At 37.9% G+C, this 23,758-nt stretch overlaps 1 protein-coding gene across 1 annotated transcript in view; it reads right to left on the bottom strand.

Moving 5' to 3' along the window:
- The window catches only part of LOC147605886 (MADS-box transcription factor 23-like), a 100,851-nt gene that overhangs the window by 41,914 nt on the left and 35,179 nt on the right, over nt 1–23,758 (bottom strand). Inside the window, exons 3-6 of the mRNA XM_086792606.1 lie at nt 10,645–10,720; nt 10,382–10,437; nt 10,198–10,297; nt 10,045–10,086 (exon numbers count right to left, since the gene is read on the bottom strand). Of these exons, the coding sequence (XP_086648732.1) occupies nt 10,045–10,086; nt 10,198–10,297; nt 10,382–10,437; nt 10,645–10,720 (274 nt within the window). The remainder of the gene's footprint in view (nt 1–10,044; nt 10,087–10,197; nt 10,298–10,381; nt 10,438–10,644; nt 10,721–23,758) is intronic.

Below are 23,758 nucleotides of genomic sequence, written 5' to 3'. Positions count from 1 at the left end.
TATGCATGGATATATGGCAAACAACTTGCAGAGTGAGATGTTACACATGAAGGAGGAGTAGATACCCCAGTAGTCTTTATACATGTATTTCCTCGAACTGTATCTTATCTTTTAAGAAAAAAACGTTATCCCATAATAACATAAAATCAGTATTTACTTGTTTGTATATTGGTAGTTTGAATAAGTGCATCGTCCTCCTACATAGCATGCATTACAAGGGGGTTTGAAAAATATCTTTGAAAGAGTGCAAGATGAAGGATGGATTGTTTCTTTAGGAAATGTTTGGCAAGCATGGCAAGTACATTCCTAAAACCACAACCTCTTTATTTTTTAAAACTGAGTTTCACTTCTGCTAGTTTTGTTGTGTTTTAGGATCATGTTACTCCAAACCGTGTTTTTGCAACAAACAGTGCTCATGTGTAAATGAAAAGTAATGGAAATTTCAGAGAAGAGGGTGCAACTACAAGGAGCCATAGGAATCGGAATGCATGAGATGACGACAATGATGCAACCCCTAACTTAATAGACTTTCATTACGCGTTATTTAGTATATGGACATATGGGTTAAGGCCTTACCATTGTGTATATATCATTTAATTTATCAATGAATAAAAATCATTTTGTGTTCACTTCTTTCTTTTATGTTTTCAAGTTTTACTAACTTAATAGACTTTCATTACGCGTTATTTAGTATATGGACATATGGGTTAAGGCCTTACCATTGTGTATATATCATTTAATTTATCAATGAATAAAAATCATTTTGTGTTCACTTCTTTCTTTTATGTTTTCAAGTTTTACTATGTTACTATCTCTTATATACTCTTTAAAAAAGGCTAGGGCAGACTAGGGAGTCCTGTGATTACTTTCCAATCTATCCCAACTTTTTTTAAAAGATATTTATTTCACTATTAAGTAGCGATTATGGCACCAAAATATCGTTGCTTGTCTCGGGGATATTTCGTTTCTATAAAAATTGTTCACAATAGTGATCCAGTTGTAGCAAAAATAGTAACATCTATAGGCAATAACAAAATAGCCCGGAAATTTCCCAAGACTTGTAGTTAAAAAAAACGCTGCTATTTTTGTTGCTATACTCTCATTCTATTATAGTGATATTATATGTATGCAAGCATAGAGCATAAATATGCTCTCTTGTATGCATACATAAAGTTATGTATAAGGCGAACTTATGTATAAGGCCCTATGCATAAGCTTGTGAGACGACAAAAAGACGAAAGGACTAGACATACGAGAGATCAAAACAATACAACACAACATGAAATATATGAGTGAGTCTATATATAATGGTGTGTGAACATATGTACAAGATTCCTCTCATGTGAGGTGACTCTAAGTAGAAAGACTAGTGTAGAAGCAAAGATGATGTCGGAGGTGAAGCACGGTCGATGACAAAGGCTCAAATCGATGTGAGGCAAAGCACTCCGAGATTAGACTCTGAGAGGAGGTCGATGTCAAAGGCTCGTGTCTGTAGATGCAAAGGTACTCTGAGGTGATGCAGGGTGTGGTGACAAGGGTGCTACGCTACCTAAGGGAGTAGATGAAGAGCAAAGAGGACTATTGTCCCAAGTGGTGTAGTGGTGCAAGCTCTGGTGACAAGGGTGTTGCTTACCCAAAGGGTGCAGGCTCTTGTGACAAGGGTGTTGTGTACCTGAAGGGTGAAGAGCAGAGAGGGTTATTGTCCTGAGTGGTACCGATGGTGAAGATAAGCAGAGAGTAGATTGCCGTCCCGATGGTGTGACGTAGCAGAGAGTGGGGTCTAAGATGATGAAAAACGTCAAAGTGCTCTATGTAGCAGAGACATCTGTTATCCCATGAGCTGAAGATAAAACGATGATATGCTCTACTATAGCAAAGAGGGCTGTTGTCCCATGATCAGATATGTAACACTGATATGATGTATGTAGCAAAGAGGGTTGTTGTCCCATGAACATATATGAACGTTGAGGTGTTGAATGTAGCATAGACGGCTCTTGTCCCATGGTGTAGCCTATAGTAGTAGAGAGTGGGTTGATGTCCCAAGGTGTGCCAGTACTAAAATGCTGATGTGCTAAGGCTAACAACCGATGATGATAATGTGGTATAGTGTATGGCGCCAGTAGCAGCAGTAGGAACAAATGGTACCGAATATGGTTAATAAGTAGAACACATTGATGAATGATGAGGCTGACCTATATATATGGTGAGGGATTGATGGTCGGCCAACCTAAAGATTGCCGGCCACCGATAGCAAAGACACAAAAAACCTAAATAAAACCAGTAAAAGCCTAGAAATTTTCCTTTTTAGGACTAGACAAAAAGATGTTCACACACCGCCTCTCAGGCCACAAAAAGGGAACCATGAGAGAAGAGAAGAGAAGATGATGGATGCTAGGGTCCCACACTAACACACTAGCAGAAGGAATATATCCCCCTTTGGAAGAAACAAAATCTAACAAAGTGAGAGAGGGCAATCGTGATGGCAAAGGTGGTGAAGATGAGATGATGTACATGGGTTGATCGTCTCCCCAAGTAAGATCTTGAATGGAACTTTCCACTAAGCAAGAAGTCTCATTCCCTATGTGGTCTAGAAAAGATTTTGGAGAATCAACTTCTAGTAAGAAGAATTTGTCCTCCGAGAGTGCGGGTAGATGATCCATGTTGTGTTCTCTCGAGGTCTTCAATCCCTTTACTCACGATAGCTCTGACACCATGTAAGGGCAAAAGGATGAAAGCACTATATGTACAAGAAATCAAAACAAAACAACACAACATGAAATATGTGAGTAAGTCTATATATAATGGTCATTGAACATATGTACAAGAGCCCTCTGATGTGAGATGACTCTACGTAGGAAGACTAGTGCAGAAGCGGAGATGATGTCGGATGACCTGAAGTGCGATTGATGATGAAGGCTCGTGTCGATGTGAGGCAAAGCACTCTGAGAGGAGGTTCATGTTGTGAAGGCTCGCGTCGGTGGATGCAGAGGCACTCTGAGAGGTTGTAGTGGAAGCGGAAGATGAGGTGATGTAGGCTCTGGTGAAAAGGGTGTTGCAGTACCTGAGGTGGTAGATGATGAGCGCACAACGCTACCATCTTGAGTGGTGTAGTGGTGCAAGCTCTGGTGACAAGGGTGTTGCGTACCTAAAGTGTGCAGGCTCTGGTGGCAAGGGTGTTACGTACCTGAAGGGTGAAGAGCAGAGAGGGCTATTATCCCGAGTGGTGCCAATGGTGAAGATAAGGAAAGATTGCGCTGTTGTCCCAATGGCGTGATGTAGAAGAGAGTGGGATGCTCTCCCAATGGTCTGAGTTGAGGAAAAACGTTGAAGTTCTCTAAGTAGCATAGAGGGATGCTATCCCATGAGAGGTGAAGATAAAACACTGATATGCTATACTAGAGAAGAGAGGACTGTTGTTGCATGATTAGATATGTAATGCTTGTATGATTTATGTAGCAGAGGGGGTTGTTGTCCCATGAACATATATGTAATGCTGAGGTGCTGAATGCAGTAGAGAGGGCAGTTGTCCCATGGTGTGGCCAACCAATAGTAGAGAGTGGGTTGTTGTCCTAAGGTGTGGCCGCCAGTAGTAAGACGTTGATGTGCTAATACTGACAAGTGATGATGATAACGCATGTATGGTGTATGCGTCGGTAGCAATAATACTAGTAGCAGATGGTGCCAGGTATGGTCAAAAAGTGGCACACTAATGAATGATGAGGCTGACCTATATATATGGTGAGGGACTACTGGTCAGCCAGCCTACAAGCTATCGGCCATCACAGCAATGACACCAAAACCTAAATAAAACCAATAAAAGGCTTTAAAATTCCCTTTTTAGGGCTAGACAAAAAGCTATTTTCACACAGCCTAATGCTTAGGCTTTATGCATAAGGCATCAGGCTTATGACTGTGGATAAGTTAGCAAGGCTTCTGCACATGCATAAAGAGAGCAATATACATACTTTATGCATGTGTATACAGCCTATGCATAAAGCCTTTATGCACAAGCTTTTTACACATAAATCTATGTAGAAAGCCTAAGGGTTAGGCTTTATGCAAAGCCTATGTAGAAAGCCTAAGGGTTAACTTTTATGTTAACCCTTAGACTTTCTACATAGGCTTCTGTAAAAAGCTTGTGCATAAAGGCTTTTGCATAGGCTGTATAGACATGCATAAAGTATGTATATTGCTCTCTTTATGCGTGCATTCTTGCATGCACAGAAGCCTTTTTATTCTTATGCACAGTCGTAAGCTTGATGAAGAACAAGATGTTGATTAAACAAGATTGAGATAGTGGAGAGATAAGAAGAGAAAGATTCGTGTCAGGGTTTTTCTTGTATTTAATATTTTACAAAAAGTTTGTTGATGAATGTACATGGCTCGGGCCCTTGACCTTTGGCCCTACATAACTTCTAATGACTTTCTAATATGCTAAAAATGATGAATCATCTTGATTATAGTGAAAATGATGTCAAATGATTTTATAATATGTAGAAGCGTTGGTCAGCCAACAGATGCTATTATGAGCCATCTTGGACATGAATATTCATGACTTTTGCCTCATCAATGTTGTGCTTCATGCACCTTGTTGTCCTTCAACCTATTCCATACCACTTACTACCTAGGTCTCCATGATGACTAGTGACTATACTACGTTGGATGCCTGAGAAGGCTATTGATTGGGTTCCCAAGCCCTCCTTCATGGTGATGATGAAGATGCTAATGATCTGATGATGTACTGTTGATAGTCATAATGATGTTGCTAATGCTGATGATCTGATGGTGATGGTGATGGCAACAATGACACCTATATGTTATCCTAACTACTAGATTAGTTAGGATTAAGATCGTTCATATAGTTTATTAGCCATAGCACATGCGTGCACGTCATCCTTCCTCCTTGGACTGCTGACTTTGACCTTGACTTCAACTGATATTTATGTCTGAACACCTTCACTCTTGATCTCCACTTCTTCTGAAGAATTGAGCATCTGCTCCATTTCTATCCCCATGCCTGCTAACTCTTAGCAACGTGGTGGGTCACCTACTAGAAATGATCATGCCTATTTTTAGGCCTTTGTAACTGATCTAAGAGCTTAATAATGTACTAGCTCTACAAGCATACCCTCAGGGAATGCTTCCTCTAGCTTTGCCTATATGTAGATCACTCCATCTGCTACCCTGATACATCCTTTTTGTTGGAACTTTGCACCTTCCTTGGGACTAACTTAGTGACTAAGCCTAAATGCTCACATACCAATCTTGCATGCACAAAAGCCTTGTTGTATTGATCCATAGCCCTAAGCCTCATAAAGAACAAGATAATGACTAAACATGATTAAGACAAGAGAGAGAGAAGAAGAAAGAGATTGGTGTTAGGGTTTTTCTTGTACTTAATATTGCGTAAAAGGTTATTGGTGAATGTACATGGCTTGGCCCCAAAGGGGTTGACCTATGGACCTACATAACGTCTATTGACTTTCTACAATGCTAAAAATGATAAAATGATTGACTTAATTTTTGAAAATGATGTCAAATGCTTTTATAATATGCTTAGGTGCTAGTCGACTAGCAGATGCACTTGTCGGCCAGCTTGGACATGAATATTAATTTCTTTTACCTGATAGATGTTGTGTTTCATGTACTGTTTTCCCAACCTTACTAACCTTCAACCTATTGCATAGCCACATGCTACCCAGGTCTCTGTGATGATGGCTACCGACTATATAGGGTGAAGGCTTGAGAAGGCTGTCGGCTGGGTTTCCAAGCCCTCCTTCATGGTGATGATGAAGATTCTTATGATCTAATGACATTGTTGATGTGTTGTGCTGATAATGATAATGATAATGATACTGCTAATGCTCATGATCTAATGGCGATGACACCTATATGTTGTCCTAGCTGCTGGATTAGTAAGGATTAAGACTACTCATGCAAATGATTAGCCACCATGACACGAGCATGTGCACGTGACATGCATAGAGTATATGTATATTTCTCTCTTTATGCATGGTCTATGCATATTACTCATATACATAGAGCATGTATACTCTAGGTATACATAGAGCATAGAGCATACTATATGCTCCATGCTCTATCCGCTTCTCTTTTCAGAGGAGAAAAAACATCACTTCCCCACATACCCACTCTATTGACTAATCCTCCAACTGTTCATCAAACTCATTTTTCCTCCACTCTCGCCTAGTTCCCACACTTCTCCTCTTCAAACTTCTCTTCACACTACTACTGTTCAACCCCTTGCACGCACTTCTACTCTTCAAACCCCTACATATTTTGATTTACATGATCAGTGTAGGAGTAGTAGAGGTGGGGGAGTCTTGCCTAGAAAAATGTTTTCGGGGCTAGCTATAAGTGAGAGGACCTATTCACCTCCCTCCCACACACCTAAATCCAAAGGGCTACATATACTACATTGTAAGGAGTAATGGTGGAGTTTTCATGGGGATAAGTCTTGTATGCCATATAGTACACACTTCAAACAACTTATGAACTCCACCTATAACTCTTTCTTTAAGAGGTGGGAACAACAATCCACTCGATACTTTTACTATGTCCATAGGTGCCTAGATGAGAGATTCCCCAACCCTATTGATGAGTAGTTCTTTGAGGATTGGCTTTAAATGAGGATGATGAATTTCCTCCAAAAGAAGAAATAATGGATTAAATCATATTTGATTTAACTTTGACAAAAGTTAAGTATAGTGAAGCTATGCATTTACACAATTACCCTATAAATGATTTTACTAAATGACAACAATCATATTTCTTTTATCTCTAATGCATGAGATTTCACACAAGAACAATATTGACTTGCTAAAATGTGACATCAAACTATGCTAATAAGAGAGGAGAGAGAGAGAGTTCCAATTCCTGTCTTAATATAGAGGTTTAAAGCTAATGTGATTATTCTTCTAGAGGTAATGAATCTTTGTCAAAATTTAAATTCCTCTTCTTAGAGATTATGATCTATGGCGGCAGACAGTGTAGCTCAAAAATAATGCTAAGCATGACATTAAAGTGTGTTGATAATAAGAGACAATAGAGAGAAATGTATATGTGTGTCTCAATAGTAAAACCTTGTCCATTTTATGGAAATGGTTGTAGCTAAAATGAAGCTTTAATTTTTTAAAGAATGCTTTTGTGGAGGGAATGTTGGAACAAACACTCAAAGACTTCAAAACAACTTTGACATGTGTAATGTCTTGAAAATCAGCAAACACATTATATAAATAGTCATTGTGAGCATGCAAAAGTAATGGTGTGGATTGTTTTGATTATGAATGAGGAACCTTGTCAAAAATCTAGATTAGAATTTGAGGAGCTCAAGCTTATTGCATGAAAGTTATAGGATAACTCGTTGCACATATTCTACAAAGATATAGAAGCCCTTCAGCCTTGAAATTTGGACCTTTGTCCTTAAACACCATATTAGTGAATTTGGGAATTTCCCAATTCCCATTTTTGAATACTTAAAAAAGGGGACATGGATAACATGTTTGTAAGTTTCTCAAAACCCTATCATATGACCTATCATTGGAAAGCGCTTGAAAAATGGAATCTAAAGAGCTATAAAGCGCTCATTTTGGATTAGTGGTGTTCAAGTTATGGTTAATCCAAACTTTTGACCACGTGTCCCAAACTTGTGGGAAATTCTCATATTCTCCAATATGGTGTTCTTACTAAAGACAAAGTCTAGCACCATATTTTAGTAGACAAGGATGACATTTGATTGTGACATGGTTTTACTATCTCGTCACTATCCACTATATATGCAGGAACACATAATGTGTATGCCTACATGTTGTGAGAAAAATAAAAGGATGAAGTCATTAAAAACCCTAATCTAAGAGAGAAGAAACTCAAATCCATGAGAGGTTAGAAAAAAACAAAGAAAGAGAACATTCTAAGGAGGATCAGATACTAAAACTCGAGAATCCATGAGGTGTTTTAAAAAAACAAAGAAAAGGATGAGGTCATTCAAAACCCTAATCTGAGAGAGAAGAAACTCAAATCCATGAGAGGTTAGAAAAAACAAAGAAAGAGAATATTCTAAGGAGGATCAAATACTAAAACTTGAGAATCCATGAAAAAACAACAAGTCTGACTAGCAAGATAATACTAAAAATGACAAGATACTTTTGCATTGATTAATGGCTCTTAAATAGCAAAAGAGATACAAGAATATTATTATGAAGTGATCCCTATATTTTATCCTTGGGATTCCCTCAATCAACTCCTAAATTCTCTCTCAATATTTTCCTAGAATATCTCCTTATTTTTCTCCATCATCCCATGTGATGTCACGTGACATAATTACTTACCTCATTTACATAGGGACACTTCACATAACTAATGATCGTCGATTTTACCCTTAAGAAAGGTTCTTTGACTTTTTGAGGAGCTCGCGAGGTAAGAGACGATGGTGGTAATAAATATGAGGTGGAAGATGATGTGCGCGCTATCGTTGAGAGATGATAATTTGCCTAACCAAGTAACATGAATATCAATGAAAGCTCATTGCTTAGCTACAGTCTAGAGGGAAGGTGATGCTCACACTTAAAGAAAGAGTAGGCAATGGCAGGAACTCAATTAGGAGTTCATGAAGTAGAGGATGAAGTTGGTGATGAATATGATGCTCACACTTAAAGAAAGAGTAGGCAATGGCAAGAACTCAATTAGGAGTTCATGAAGTAGAGGATGAAGTTGGTGATGAATATGAGGTAAAAGATGTTGTGCATTGTATAGACCTTCATTGTATGCAAGCCTATTTTTGTTTGGTAGTTTTTGTTTCCATGTTTGTAAACTTAAATTTTGAAACAGTTTTAGGTCTCCTAAACCCATTGGGTCTTCAGTGGATGTTTATATATATATATATATATACATGCATACATACATATATATATGCATAATATATACACACATGCATATTTATATGTGTGTGTGTACACATATATACACACATATATGTGTGTGTGTATGCATATATACACATATATGTATATATGTATGTATATATATATGTATGTATGTATGTATGTATTTACGTATATAAACAGCACACACATACACATGGAGCATACACTCGTACATCCATACACACTAACAAGCTACCACAAATATCACTATGTAAGGTTCATGAGCATAGAAGTGACTTATAAAAAAGGACAACTGAATGTGGGAAGATAGTAACCAAACACTCCTTTCTTTCTAAGGATTGGTTTGCATATATTGAGGGAGCCATACGACGCCATTGTAAATGACTTCTCCATGTGAGGTAGTGCTGAAAAAAAACCGTATTCTAGTGTATTTGTCCTGTCCACATTAAGAAAAGTTGGCCGAGACTTTTAGCCTTCATTTTAAGGAATGATTTTTATATATTTTCGTTATCAAAACGGTATATAGTAGAGATTTAGAGAATAAAAACCGGATAGGATTAAGAGTTGTCCTTATTTTGATTGGTTTAAAAATAAGTTTTTTTTTTCAAAGCACAGAAATCCTGAGGTCAGACCACAAGAGACATCGGTATCCTATAGGCGTAGTCTACATGAAGGCCCAGTGTCTTGTAGGCTCGCGATACATGGAGCCACAGAGGAGATCACAAAGAGATAGCAACCACAAATCAGCCACGCACATGAGCATCATCTCAACATGTTCTATGGACGCATGGAGGGTTCACTATCTATACCCTCAGAAGATAAGATCATTTGTTGGCTTTATAACCATATTTCTGTGATCCCGAGTTAGCATGCAGCGCTGATAGGGAAGCATTTTAGAACCCAATGGTCTGAATCTTTTCATGCATTAGCTAATTTTGAAGCCATTTAATAGATCTTTTTTTTTTTGTAATGCCATCAGGGGATGCTAGCATCTTCTATACAAACTGTATACAGACTGTATTTTCTTGGTCTAATAGGCTAATTAGGCATTCCACCGAATCCTGATGATAATAAACCCACCCTCTGTGTCTGTGTGTGTGTGTGTGTGTGTGTGTGGGTGGGGGGGGGGGGGGGGGTGGTGTACCTTTTCTTTAATCTCGTCGAACTGCTCCAGAAGTAGATTCTCCTATAAAAAAATGGAATAGCATGGAAATTTCTCAGATGACAAAACAAAGACAGAATGTCCTGAGCAGAATACCAAATGAGAAAGAAATTAGGTCAAATAGATTGCACTTGCCTTCTTTGCACGAACACGTCCCAGGTTTTCATGGATTTGCTGCTCCAAGTGGATGAGATCTTTCAGGGACAGACGCTCTAGATCATCACCAATGAGATTTCTGCATGGGTTAGACCCAGTTACAGTTAAGGTTAATATAGCCGATCATCCCGCAGTAACCTTTGCAACGTTTATGAGAGGGTACCTTTGCAACGTTTTCAATTTTTCAGTGTATTGAGCCAACCTATCTTTTTCCGTATTCTGCAGCATCACAACACGCGGATCAGATGTGGCTTTTTGCCCTTACAATATAAGATTTTCCTGATCACTGACGATCGTTTTGTTGAACTCTAGGAAGAGTGAGCATCACGTTTTGTTCAATTGAAGACGTCTGTGAGCTACGCTTTCATCATGCCAGTTCTAAGATTCTTATAGTCAGAAAATTTACATATCAGGAAATCGACTCACATCTGAGGAATTATTATTGTCAGTAGACTCGGAATCTTCTCGGCACTTTACGTAGCGTTCCAGTATGCTTTGCATGCTGAAATGCAGAAAGTGCAGAAACAAAATAAAAATTAGAGCACCACAAAAACATGATGAGATTTACAATGGCTGTACACTTTTTAACCTTCTCACAAAACAACCAAGTTTTTCATGCACAAAAGCAAGTATAAATGCTCCTCTATAGAAAGTGGTGTCTTCGTCCCAGAAGCCAGAGCACAGAGGCACGCGGTAACGCATGGAGGGGCGCAAGGAGGCAGAGCAGAGGTGTAGGGTACCTTAGAAGTTAGGACACTGATGCATGCAAAAATCAATGCAACAAAATTATTGGGTGAATATGCAAGTGAACGGTTTGTGCGTGGATACTTAGTTCCGGTGTGAGGGCGAAATTTGTTTAGCAATCGAGTTGTTTTTGGATCAAAGGAGTTCGCGGAAATGAAGGTACCGAATTCCCATGAACTATATATTCCATTTGTTATTCTACCCATAATCGTGAAGTGTATATGGTACTCTGAAATGTATCCAGCCATCTATGTTGTGTGTGGATGAAGGTTAATAATGAGCCAAGCCACCTTTTTCTTTCTTATGATCTTTTTTTCCTCCAACATCTATACATACTCTTATGAGTGAATGTGTAAGTGATCTTATTATGTCACTTAACTTGTACTTCACTCATTCTCATCAATCTATATTGACTGTTATGTTTCTCTCCATCGTTTCTTGCTTGCTACATTTGTATGTGTGTGTTATTACCTTTGTCACTAGTCTAACAATTGGTATATCAGAACAGGTTCTCTTAGCCCTCACCTCCTCGTCTCATTATCTTCTTCTGATTTGTCATAGATTGAGTTATCTCCTCTTAGTTAGAGAAAGTATACCCTATAATGTGTTGCATGTTAAGTGCTCATTCTTTGAGGAAGGAAATATATATCAAAGGAGTTTCATGTATATATGGTTGAAAAATGAGCAAGACATCAACGTATGATGCCTTATACACCTTAGCAAAATGGTATGGCTAAGAGAAAGAACATCTCTCATAGAGATGGCATGTTGCATGGTTAGAGACCATGATTTGCCTCATATTTTTTGGTTGGAGGTAATTATGTGTGCCACTTGCTAAACAAATGTCCCACCAAGGCCTTACAGATCATTATCCCTTATGAAAACTTGGAATGTTTTTGGTTATCTTGATTATGCTCTTACGCCTGAGTAACAACGCAATGAGCTCGATGGTAAGACATTCAAAAAGTAAAGTGTATAGATTCCACCATTCGGTCACAAGAACGATTTTGGTGAGTAAAGATATTGTCTTTGTTCAAAACTTAGTTCAGCCCATGATCAACAACAACGTGTTGCAAATCAACCCATATACCAATTGAGAATTAGTTAAACTTTCAGCCCAAACATAAGCCTATTGATGAGGCAATTGTGGATGATGCATGATGTAGTAGGAACCCAAGAGTATGCCAAAATGATTAGTGCAGACATTACTCGATAGAAAATTAGCTATTTCTTTGTCTAGCAGGACACATGTGGGTTTTCATCTATTCTTTTTGTGGATCGTGCTCTTGATACTAGTATATGAAATAAAAGGAAACTTGCTTTCTCTGAAAAAATATAAGAAAATGATCATTAATGGAAGCCTTTCCAAGATGAGTATGACTCATCCTCAAAAATGACACTTGGTATTTGGCAGATTTACCTCATGGTAAAAAGACCATTGGTACAAAGTGGGTTAATAAGTTTAAACGTAAAGCTAATGGTAACATTATTAGGGTAAGCATTATGATTCATGATGACATAGGATTAAATAGAAATTATTTGGCAAATTTACCTTACAGTAAAAAGACCATTGGTACAAAGTGGGTTAATAAGCATAAACGTAAAGTTAATGGTAACGTTGTGACCGCTAGCTACTACATCTAAGTATGAAGCTTATTAATGTAAGCATTATGCTTATTAGTGTAAGCATTATCTTGATGATGCCATAGGATTAAATGGAAATTATTTGTGCTTTGAGGATTTGCTTACATCTTCATGTATACATAAGTGTCTGCACCTCATCTTCACATACTAAATGAATGCTTCTACATCTTTAGTCCATCTCCATAGAAGTACTCTTCCATAACTGAACACATGGTTGCACAACAAGCCAGCTTTAGCCCCTCTCATGAGCTAGAGCTAATCCACATTCATCGCACCAATAATGTGAGGGCAAAATTGTTAGCCATTCAGGCCTTCTAGTTGTGTTTGGATGAAAGTTGTTCATGGAAACGAGGGTACTTCCATTACCCTAAACCAACACAAATCTATCCATCCTTACATTGCCTTGCACTTCAAAGAAACCTCTCCCCCTTATAACTTTTACTTCATAATTTTCATGATGATTCTCCCCTTCGTGTGATTTGTATTTTTTTTGGTAACTATGTACAGGACAAAAACAATTGTGGTTGGAAGCCTTCTACATGGCCCGGCCTGGCTAAAAAATACCATAAAGCACCCTTCGCTGTGTAGACTATGGTGAAGGTAATAGAAACACCCACCTGCGTGAGGGACAACCACGCCACGAGAAACCACATAAGAGCCGACCGAAGACAAGAGTGTGTACACCACTCACACAAAATGTGACTTGCACAGGATCATACCCGCAAAGAGAAACACGCTGTAGCCCCCAATAAGCCAAGTGAGCTTGTATGCGTGCAGCTTCTCCATGGCTTTACAAGCCATAAAACCGGCTCTCTCCTAGAGTTGCAGACTCTCAAACAGCACGATGACCAGCTCACCTTCGTCATCCATCCACTCTCTTGCTCCCTCTCTACTAGCGTTAACATGCGTCTTCTTCTTATATACCAAATTCAACAAATAACGTGCTTCACCCTTTGTGGTTGTGCTTCTCATGCCAAAAAAACAAGCTCCTCCTCATCACGGAAACGAAAAAAACCAGTGAGAATATTCCTAAAAGAAAATACATTCAGAGTACGGACGACCTCTGCTGCACAGATGGTCTGTATTTACAAGCTGCCCAATCTTCGAGTGCACAATGTTGGAGACAACATGTGTTGTCCTGCTATTTATCATTGTAGGGGTTCCAAAGTCAATGGATAAGTATAGTGTGTGTTTCTGTGTGTGTAAGCAATGATATCATAGCTTTGCTTTATGCCATGTGTCATTGAGTGTACTAGCCAGCAGACAAGGTTTTATTCCATGTGTCATTGAGTGTACTAGCCAGCAGACAAGGTTTTATACTTATAAAAAGCATGTTCTTGGTGGAGGTTCAAGATATCTAATCAATCTCTTTGAGTCCTGCAAACTTGGTTTCATTCTATCTCTAGCGTATCTCTTTCGCTTTTTTCTCTACATAGCAAAAATCACATATGCCTTATTTCATTTACATTCAAACTTAGATCTGTTAACATTTTATGGAACATGATTTGCCACTACATATCTTATGCAACATGATTTGCCACTACATATCTTATGCAACATGATTTGCCACTATTTATCTTATGTTGGAATATTTACAAAAAGTGAAAGTGACTTTGATCGAAAAAAACAGTGGCTCATCGACACCTAGAATGATGGATGGAAAGAAATCCTAAGTTCATAGATGCTACTATACGATTTATAACCTTTGTTCAAAGTATAACTTTCTAAAGAAATCTAGATGGAACTATCACAGTTCTAAAGCCTTTGGTTTGTTGTTTACGCCTAATCAATCAAGAGAATTTTGTGATTGGTAAATTATATCGAAGATTACATGATATCAAGCAGTAACTCAATGTAAGCAAATGCATACACCTATGCAAGGTGGGGCATTTGTTTTCCACCCATAGTTCCAACCTTATTAACAATCAAATAATTCACTGATAAAAGACTTTGAAACCCTCTATGAACAATTGTTGTACCCTCTATGAACAATTGTTGTGTACTGATAAATGTGAAGAAGATTTGGAAGTGAAGTTGTTGAGTTATAATATGTTCTCATATCTAATTCACTAGAAGGGCTATAGAGGCACCTTAGTGCACTTCATCAATTTTTCTATGAAAGGGAGATTACAAGGAATCTTTGTAAAATCAAGATAAAAAAATAATTTCTTTTATTTTTTACTATCAATACCTCAACTAAAGAGACACCTTAATTCACTTCATCAGGTTTTTCATGAAAGGGATCTTACACTGAATCCAAGATCAAAACTAAATGATTTTTTTTAGGATGAATTAATATCTAAAATATTAAGAAGCTTCATTTCATATGCGTGGGTTGTTAGAATCCATGGTGGTTTAAGCAAGATGCTAATCACTAAGATTAATCATGGTGAATGAAGATGTGAAGTGATTAGGATTAAGCACATAAGATTAAGCAAGAGCTTAGCCTAATAGCAATGTAGAGAGTGGAAAAAGACTTATGAATATGCATTAGATGGAAGCCTATAAATAGATTTGGTACAAAATGGTTAAGAAGTGATTAAAAAATAATCACGTCTACCTAATTCAAAAGTAGCATAAAAAAGAGCACCCATTGCCTAAAATGGAGTGTACCACCTAAGGTTCCCTTCACATCAACCTATGGATGTCCTAGAAGTTTAGGCATGCCTACCCCCTAGGTGCTAGCAAGTTGGTAATAGTAGTAACAATATTGCTATACTCTTCTTGAGGAAATATCTTCTAAAGAACTGCCATAATGATATCTTCTCAATGCGTTTCTTGCTACTTGCAAGCTGGGTTAGGATACTCTTTATGTAGTTAAGATGAGTTGGAAGAGAGTCATTTGAATTCATCTTAAATTTATGAGCAGACAGATCTTTGAGATTTTCGATTGAGGTCTAAACAATGTATTAAGAGTATTTGAGGCCTGTATTGAAGTCTCTTTTTCATCTATGTGATGGATGTAAGTGTCACTAGGGCCTAACATAATTATTGCCCAATGGCTTTTCATCCTTGCAGACAGATCTTTGAGATTTTCGATTGAGGTCTAAACAATGTATTAAGAGTATTTGAGACCTATACTGAAGTCTCTTTTTCATCTATGTGATGGATGTAAGTGTCACTAGGGCCTAACATAATTATTGCCCAATGGCTTTTCATCCTTGCTTACCAAAATTCCATTGTCCTCTCTAGTGGCATTCTCTCTTTTTCATTTGTGACACCCATAGTGCCTTCCTCATTAGTGTAAACTTGATTTTGGTTTGCCATATGTGGAAACCATTTCCCTCAAACTTATCTCTTGAATGTGTTACATGACACCATGTTGACATGATGTGATAGGTCTTACCACTTTAAAAATCAATCCAAGGTTAGAGTCTAAAATGTTTACAAAGGGATTAAACACATGCTAGAAACCCCCCATCACAATATAAGTGCATATTGTTTGCAAGAGAAATTTTGAAAATCCTAAAGTCTTTGCATGAGAGTAATAGTATGGTTGTTTTTGCCTTGTACTTCTTTATTTTCTTGATTATCATCCTTGACTTGATGTGCCTAGAATTTCATGACTCATAATCAAAAGAAATCTTTAATCCCTTCTTCTTAGGCCAATAATAAGATTTAAGTGAATCATAATCACCTCATAACCAATTAAATCATTATTTTGGGGGTGAAAATCTTAGCCCAAAACTCAAACCACTTAGAGCACATAATTGAGGGCCCTCCTGAAATATTAACCCCGGTGCTTAAAGACAATGTTATAGAAGGGTTTCTAGATGTGTTTGAAGGCCTTAATCATGTCATCAATCAAAATAAGAAAGCATTAATCACTATTTTACTTGTGTACCTTATGTGGATCATTTGCTTGCTATTATCAACATCTAATCAAATATTAAATTCGTCATTGTGTTTTCCATCTTCCAAAACCCTCATGGCTATGAGAAATTATATTATTCTACTTCAATGCTGCCGCCATTGACATTTCCCCCCAAAACACAAGTTTTTGCAAAAGGTCATTTCTATGCCACAAAATCTTCCACATAGTTGAGGCATTATGCTAAAGTATCTTTGAGTTAGGAAGAGTCTTGAAGTGATGGCAATGCTCAAGATTGAAAGGATGAGGAGAAATCAATCCTCCATGGACTGTGGGGGGAAGAAGAGGCAAGAACCCTAAAAGAATAAAAATTGATTAATAATGAATAGAGCTTAGTGACTACGATTATTCGCATGGATTAAAGAAGCATAACCACTAAAGTTTTAAGTGACTTAGGCTCTAATACCATGTTAGAATCCATGGTGGCTTAAGGAAGATGCTAACTACTAAAATTAATCATGAGATGAATCAAGATGTGGAGTGATTAGGATTAAGCAAGAGCTCAATATAATAACAATTTAGATAGTAGTCTATAAATAGGTTTGGTATAAAATGATTAAGAGATAATCAAATGTAGCTAATCTAAAAGTTGCATAGAAAAGAGCACCCACTACCTAGTAAGGTTCATTTCACATCAAATTCAATGGCTATCCTAGAAGTGTGAACATGTCCAAGACCTTGTGTGGTTTTGGTAGTCCTCCACAAAAAAAAAAACAATCAAGTCCATCATGCATAGTATAGACAAGATACTACAACATCCCCATTAACGTCATCCATGCTCAATAGTGGGTGTATAACTTGGTATTAATATATACTCCCACACACACACACACACACACACATAACAACATACATTTATACAAAGGTCTCTGTACAGAGTTTCTGTCAGAGCTCAAGAGATATAGGGCAGACTCAGCCAACATAATGAAGCCGAGCATTAAGGATCATACGAATAGAAAGAAGTATTACATCAAAAAGTTATGCACCACTAAAGATAGAAAGAATTAACACAATATCAACTCGTTGTAACTTGGATGAAAACTTCACAATATGTGAATTTTACATGTCTGCTAATACAACATAAAGATATAACTAGATGAATCCAAGAACATGCCCAAATTCACCTTATAAGAAAGTGCAGTTTATAACCTCATGGTAGTCATCCACAAGAAAATAAACATCAACTTCATCATGCATAGTATAGACTAGATACTACGACATCTCCACTAACGTCATCAGTGCCCACTAATGTAGAACTTGGTATTAATATATTCTCCCACACACACACACTCAACTTGGATGAAAACTTCACAATGTGAATTTTACATGTCTGCTAATACAACATAAAGATATAACTAGATGAATCCAAGAACATGTCCAAATTCACCTTATAAGAAAGTGCAATTTATAACCTCATGGTAGTCATTTACAAGAAAATAAACCATCAACTTCATCATGCATAGTATAGACTAGATACTACGACATCTCCACTAACGTCACCAGTGCCCAATAATGGTTGTAGAACTTGGTATTAATATATTCTCCCATACACACACACTCCACGTGCACGCACGCACACACACACACACACACATAAGAGCATACATTTATACAAAGTTCTATGTACTAAGTTACTATTAAAGCTCCAGAGATATAGGGCAAACTTTGTCATAATTAATCCTAGCACTAAGAATCATAACAAATAGAAATAATTATTGCAACAAAAAGGTAGTTGATAGGGCATATGCACCACTAAAGATAGAAAAAGGTTCTTAACAGGGCATATGCACCATTAAAGATAGAAAGAACTAACACAATATTAATTGGCTACAATCTAATTTTATTGATTTAAAATTCAAAAGCAATGATGGGAAAAAGGTGCCTACTTCATGAGGGGGAATCCCCACTTTGAGGTGTCAAAAATTTATTTTTTTAGTATTTCCTTTGGTCCTTAGTCCACTCTTCATCTTATGTGAGTATTTACTCATTTTTGGGGGGATTTTCTTTATTTCTTCAATTTACCTCCTCCCTACATTTGGATTAATCTTATTGGTCCATAGGAACCTTAATTTAAAATTTTCAAAAAATCTAGACCCTTAGGATAAGGCTTTTGAACAGATTATAATTTATTTCTAATGCACCTTCTGAAATTCTTTTTGAACTTCTGTTTCGGGGGAATTTATTTTAATGAGATGAGATATTTTTCCATCCAAAAATATTTAAAAACTGAATCACCTCTCTCTAGAAGATTTTCTCTCTCTAGGCCGGGTAGAAAAACAAGATCTTTTATATTTCTGAAAAGGGATTTGATTACAGGGGAAGATACTGGACTTCTAGAGAGGCTGGGGAGGAATCTTACAATCATCGAAATCCAAAGTTTCTACTTGTTCTGCTGCATTCTCCCCAGCAACTACAGCATGCTCTCCCGTAGGCTGTGGAACTCTGGCTCTATGTAGTTCATCAATTTCTCATACCACGTTCATGTATCTTTCTGTGACTACTGGCCTGGTTGCAAGCCACTACGTGCGAGGAATTCATTGTTGCACATAGTCATTTTCCGGTCGGCCCTTCATTCTTCAGGTGTAGGTTCTCTGAGAATGACCCTTTCAGTAGGAGGGGCTTGAAGCTAAGCAAAAGGTACATGTCGCTCATAATGTCGGCTAAGATAAGAATCAGCTTCAGTCCAATACGATGGTTGAGGGGGTAATGCTAGGGCAAAAGAATGCCCCATCTGCTCTAGCCAGAAACATAGGCGCGCTGAATTTGCTCTTTCTATCTATTCACCATTGAAGAAGCTCTGCGCCTCTTAGCAGTTTGCTTTGCCAAAGCACGGGCTGCATCGTCGCGTTCTCGGACTAGCTTGGCAATATCTGCATCCGACCAAGCAACAGCAGCCGAAAGAATAGACTGTGAAGAAGCAAAGCCTTCTTCCATAGGAGCCTTACCCCTATCATTGTGCAATGGGCACAGAAACAGTACTTGCGTTGGAAACTTGAGATGGCTGTTGTTGGGAGACGCGGCCTTCCATAGTTGGCCTTCCATAGAGCAATTTGTTCTTCCCACCACTAATGAGCCACTTCAAAACTGAGCATTAAAGCTAAAGATTCTAGATCTTCCATATTGATCAGGACATCCCCCGGGTGCTGCTATAAGTAATTAGCTAAGGCTTCATTAGTGCGGTGCCTAGCCAGTTCATCATTAACAGCTCTGCAACAAAAGACTTCATGATTATCTCTGGTAGCCTCCTCACTGCTTTCAGCCTACAACCGCTACTCCACTGCAGAAATTCTGTTCTGAAGACTGGGAATCCTATTGGCTTCATGCAATAAATTATCATTTTGGGATTGAAGCCGCGCCACCTGCGCTTCAAGAGTTGAGATGCAAGTAGCTTGGGCGCTAGCTTGAGGAAAGTGCAATTTATAACCTCATGCTAGTCGTACAATAAAAAAGGTAGTTGATATGGCATATGCACCACTGAAGATAGAAAGAATTAACGCAATATCAACTAGCTGCAACTTGGATCAAAACTTCACAATGAGAACTTTGCATGTGCTCTAATACAGCATAAATATATACCTAGATGAATCTAGGAACATGCCCAAGTTCACCTTATAAGAAAGTGCAATTTATAACCTTATGGTAGTCATCCATAAGAAAATAGACCATCAACTCCATTATGCATAGTATAGACTAGATACTACGACATCCCCACTAACATCATCACTGCCCAATTGTGGGTGTAGAACTTGGTATTAATATATGCTCCCACACACACTCCACACGCCTGCGTGCACATACCCACCTACATAAGAGCATACATTAATAAAAAAATTTGTGTATTGAGTTTCTATCAGATCTCTAGAGATATAGTGCAGACTCAGCCATATTGAAGCCTAGCACTAAGGATCATAACAAATAGAAATAATTATTACAATGGAAAGGTAGTTGATAGGGCATATGCACCACTAAAGATAGAAAGAATTAGCACAATATCAATTGGCTGCAACTTGGACAAAAACTTCACAATGTGAAATTTGCATGTCTGCTAATACAACATGAAGATATACCTAGATGAATCCAGGAACATGCCCAAATTCACCTTATGAGAAAGTGCAATTTATAACCTCATGTTAGTAGTCATCCACAAGAAAATAAACCATGAACTCCATCATGCATAGTATAAACTCTATATACAATCTTCATTTTTTAATTGGCTATCTTGATTCCATAAGAACAACCTAAAGAAAGGGTAAAAGGCAATTTGTGCCAATTTTATAAGTTTTGTGTTATCTTATAGAAGTCAAAATTAAGGGTCAAAATGCTGGAGTTTGGATAAGAGGTGTGAAGGAATGAGTCATGGAGATCCTTAAGATCCTTACAATTATAGACTTCAAAATTTTCCTATTATTTAGGGATTGGGAGATACAAATACTCAAAATGAGGCAAAATTATTCTCAACTTACATGACGTCCCTCTATGCCAAGGTTCATTGTCGCTACTCTAGGGGTGTTATTTTTTGAATCCTTGTACTATAGGAGGATTTGCATACTATCAAGAGGCATGAACAATCAACAAAAATCAATTTATGATTTGAATGGACATGTTTTTTTGAAACTATAAAAGCCTTTTTATATTTAAATTCTATTTTTTGAAGATTTATAATCATTATGATCCTTTATATTTCTGAACCTTTGAATAACATGTGTGATTTTAAATTTGGATTAAAAATTCTAAAACTTAAACTTTTATATTTAAATTTTACTTTTCTTTTAAGTTTTTAATTATTGTAATTCTCTATATTTTTGAATCTTTTTAGTGTGGGATGCAATTGAGTCTTTTTAGTGTGATTCAGTCTCTTCTCCAACATGATTTGAAGGCTCTTTGGAGTTGCAATTGAGGATTTTTAAAGTCATGATTGAGAACAACACTAAAAGAAGTCCTCAAAGAATGCAAGATTTAAGGCTTTAAGGAGTCGGGTCGATTCTCTTTGGAGATGTACCAGATTTCCGTAGGCCTCTCCTCCCTACTTACCTTGGTGCCCATTACCAACTTTGTGGAAACATTTGTCCCAATATCTAGTACAGTTCTTGAGGTGACAGTAGTGATCCAACCATAAGGAATATATCATCTCTCTTATCTCTTCCCCAATCCCCCTATGAATTCTATGATGGTGGAACAAGCTTATAGAGATGCACTATAAGAGCTTGATTACACCCCACCTCAAAGCCAATCCCTCAAGCACCTCAAGTACTACCTACAACCCCACCTCAAAGCCAATCCCTCAACTCATACTTAAGCACCTCAAGTACTACCTACAACCCCAAATATAGCCAATAATTGTAAGAAGCTAGCCCCACCCCTCCATCTTAAGAAAAATGGGAGATCCTCTTTACTAACCTAGAAGTCAAGATCACTCTCTTCCAACTATGTACTCCATGCTCCCAAGATGGAGAGGATTTCATAAATCTAGTTAGTCAAAGAACTTCATTTGTCAAAGTTAATGAGAAGGTCACATCTAATAGTGGTAAGAATCTACGGTATGTAGTTACACCAAGATCATAGTGATGGTGAGGTCCCACTCCACTCACATCCTAGTAGTCCGGGGTGTGCTTCACCACACTAACAAATTTACATCATCAAATTCCTAGGGTAATAGATTTTTTGCAGGGTACCCAAATTCCTAGCATCATAGTGGATGGCAATTCAGGTGTGAATATCATGCAAAAAGTTACTAGATGCACACCTTTGGTAGTAGAGCAGATCAAATGGAGGTTGCTACACTATGTACCCATCACTGTTGTTGGTTTAATATTTTTAATATTTTTATGGTTCTAGATTTGTTCCCCACCAAAGTTTCTTATGACATGCTAAATCGATCAACCTTGGGCACAAGAGTAGTGAAAGCTTTAAGCGGTCATGATTGGGGTCAAGGCAGTGTATTTTTTGTGGTATCCTTATGTGCGATACTCCTACCATTAGAAAAAGAAGTAGATGAAGCAATTGGTTTTTTTAGGGTGATTAAGTCTCTTCTACAACATGATTTGAAGGCTCTTTGGAGTTACAATTGAGGCTTTTTAAAGTCATGATTGAGAGCAACACTAAAAGAAGTCCTTAAAGAATGCAAAATTTAAGGCTTTAAGGAGTCGTGGTTGATTCTTTTTGGAGATGTACTAGATTTCCCTAGGCCTCTCCTCCCTACTAACCTTGGTGCCCATTACCAACTTTGGGGAAACATTTGTCCCAATATCTAGTACAATTCTTGAGGTACCAGTAGTAGTGATCCAATCATAAGGAATATATCCTCTCTCTTATATGTTCCCCAATCCCGCTATGAATTCTATGATGGTGGAACAAGCTTATAGAGATGCACTATAAGAGCTTAATTGCACCCCACCTCGGAGCCAATCCCTCAACTCACACTTAAGCAACTTAAATGCTACCTACAACCCCAAATATAGCCAATAATTGTAAGAAGCTAGCCCCACCCTTGTATCTTAAGCAAAATGGGAGATCCTCTTTACTAACCTAGAAGTCAAGATTACTCTCTTGCAACTGTGTACTCCACGCCCCCAAGATGGAGAGGATTTCATATTCCAACTGTGTACTCCATGCCCCCAAGATGGAGAGGATTTCATAAATCTAGTTAGTCAAAGAACTTCATTTGTCAAAGTCAATGAGGAGATCGCATCTAGTAGTGGTAAGAATCTAAGCTATGTAGTTACACCAAGATCATAGTGATGGTGAGGTCCTGCTCCACTCACATCCTAGTAGTCCAGGGTGTGCTTCACCACACTAACAAATTTACATCATCAAATTCCTAGGGTAATAGATTATTTGGAGGGTACCCAAATTCCTAGCATCATAGTGGATGGCAGTTCAGGTATGAATATCATGCAAAAAGTTACTAGATGCACACCTTTGGTAGTAGCAGATCAAATGGAGGTCGTGCCACCAAGCTTAGTACACTATGTACCCATCACTATTGTCGGTTTAACATTTTTTATTATTTTTATGGTTCTAGATTCCTTCCCCACCAAAGTTTCTTATGACATGATAAATCGATATTGACCTTGGGCAAGAGCAGTAAAAGCGATCCATGATTGGGATCAAGGCAATTTATTTTTGGTGGTATCCTTATGGTGCGATGCTCCTACCATTAGAAAAAGAAGTAGATGAAGCGACTAAGGGACCCGTGAAGATGCAGCACCCTCTTGGCCTATTAGGTGAGTTGGGAGATATCACCATTCATGCATGGGACGACCTACACCACAAGAGTGTGAT

This window comes from Cibotium barometz, chromosome 58, assembly GCF_041138505.1.
Source record: "Cibotium barometz isolate CiBa-2024 chromosome 58, ASM4113850v1, whole genome shotgun sequence".
NCBI lineage: Eukaryota > Viridiplantae > Streptophyta > Polypodiopsida > Cyatheales > Cibotiaceae > Cibotium > Cibotium barometz.
The sequence above is the reverse complement of the archived record's forward strand: the minus strand, read 5'-3'. Positions and strand labels throughout refer to the sequence as shown.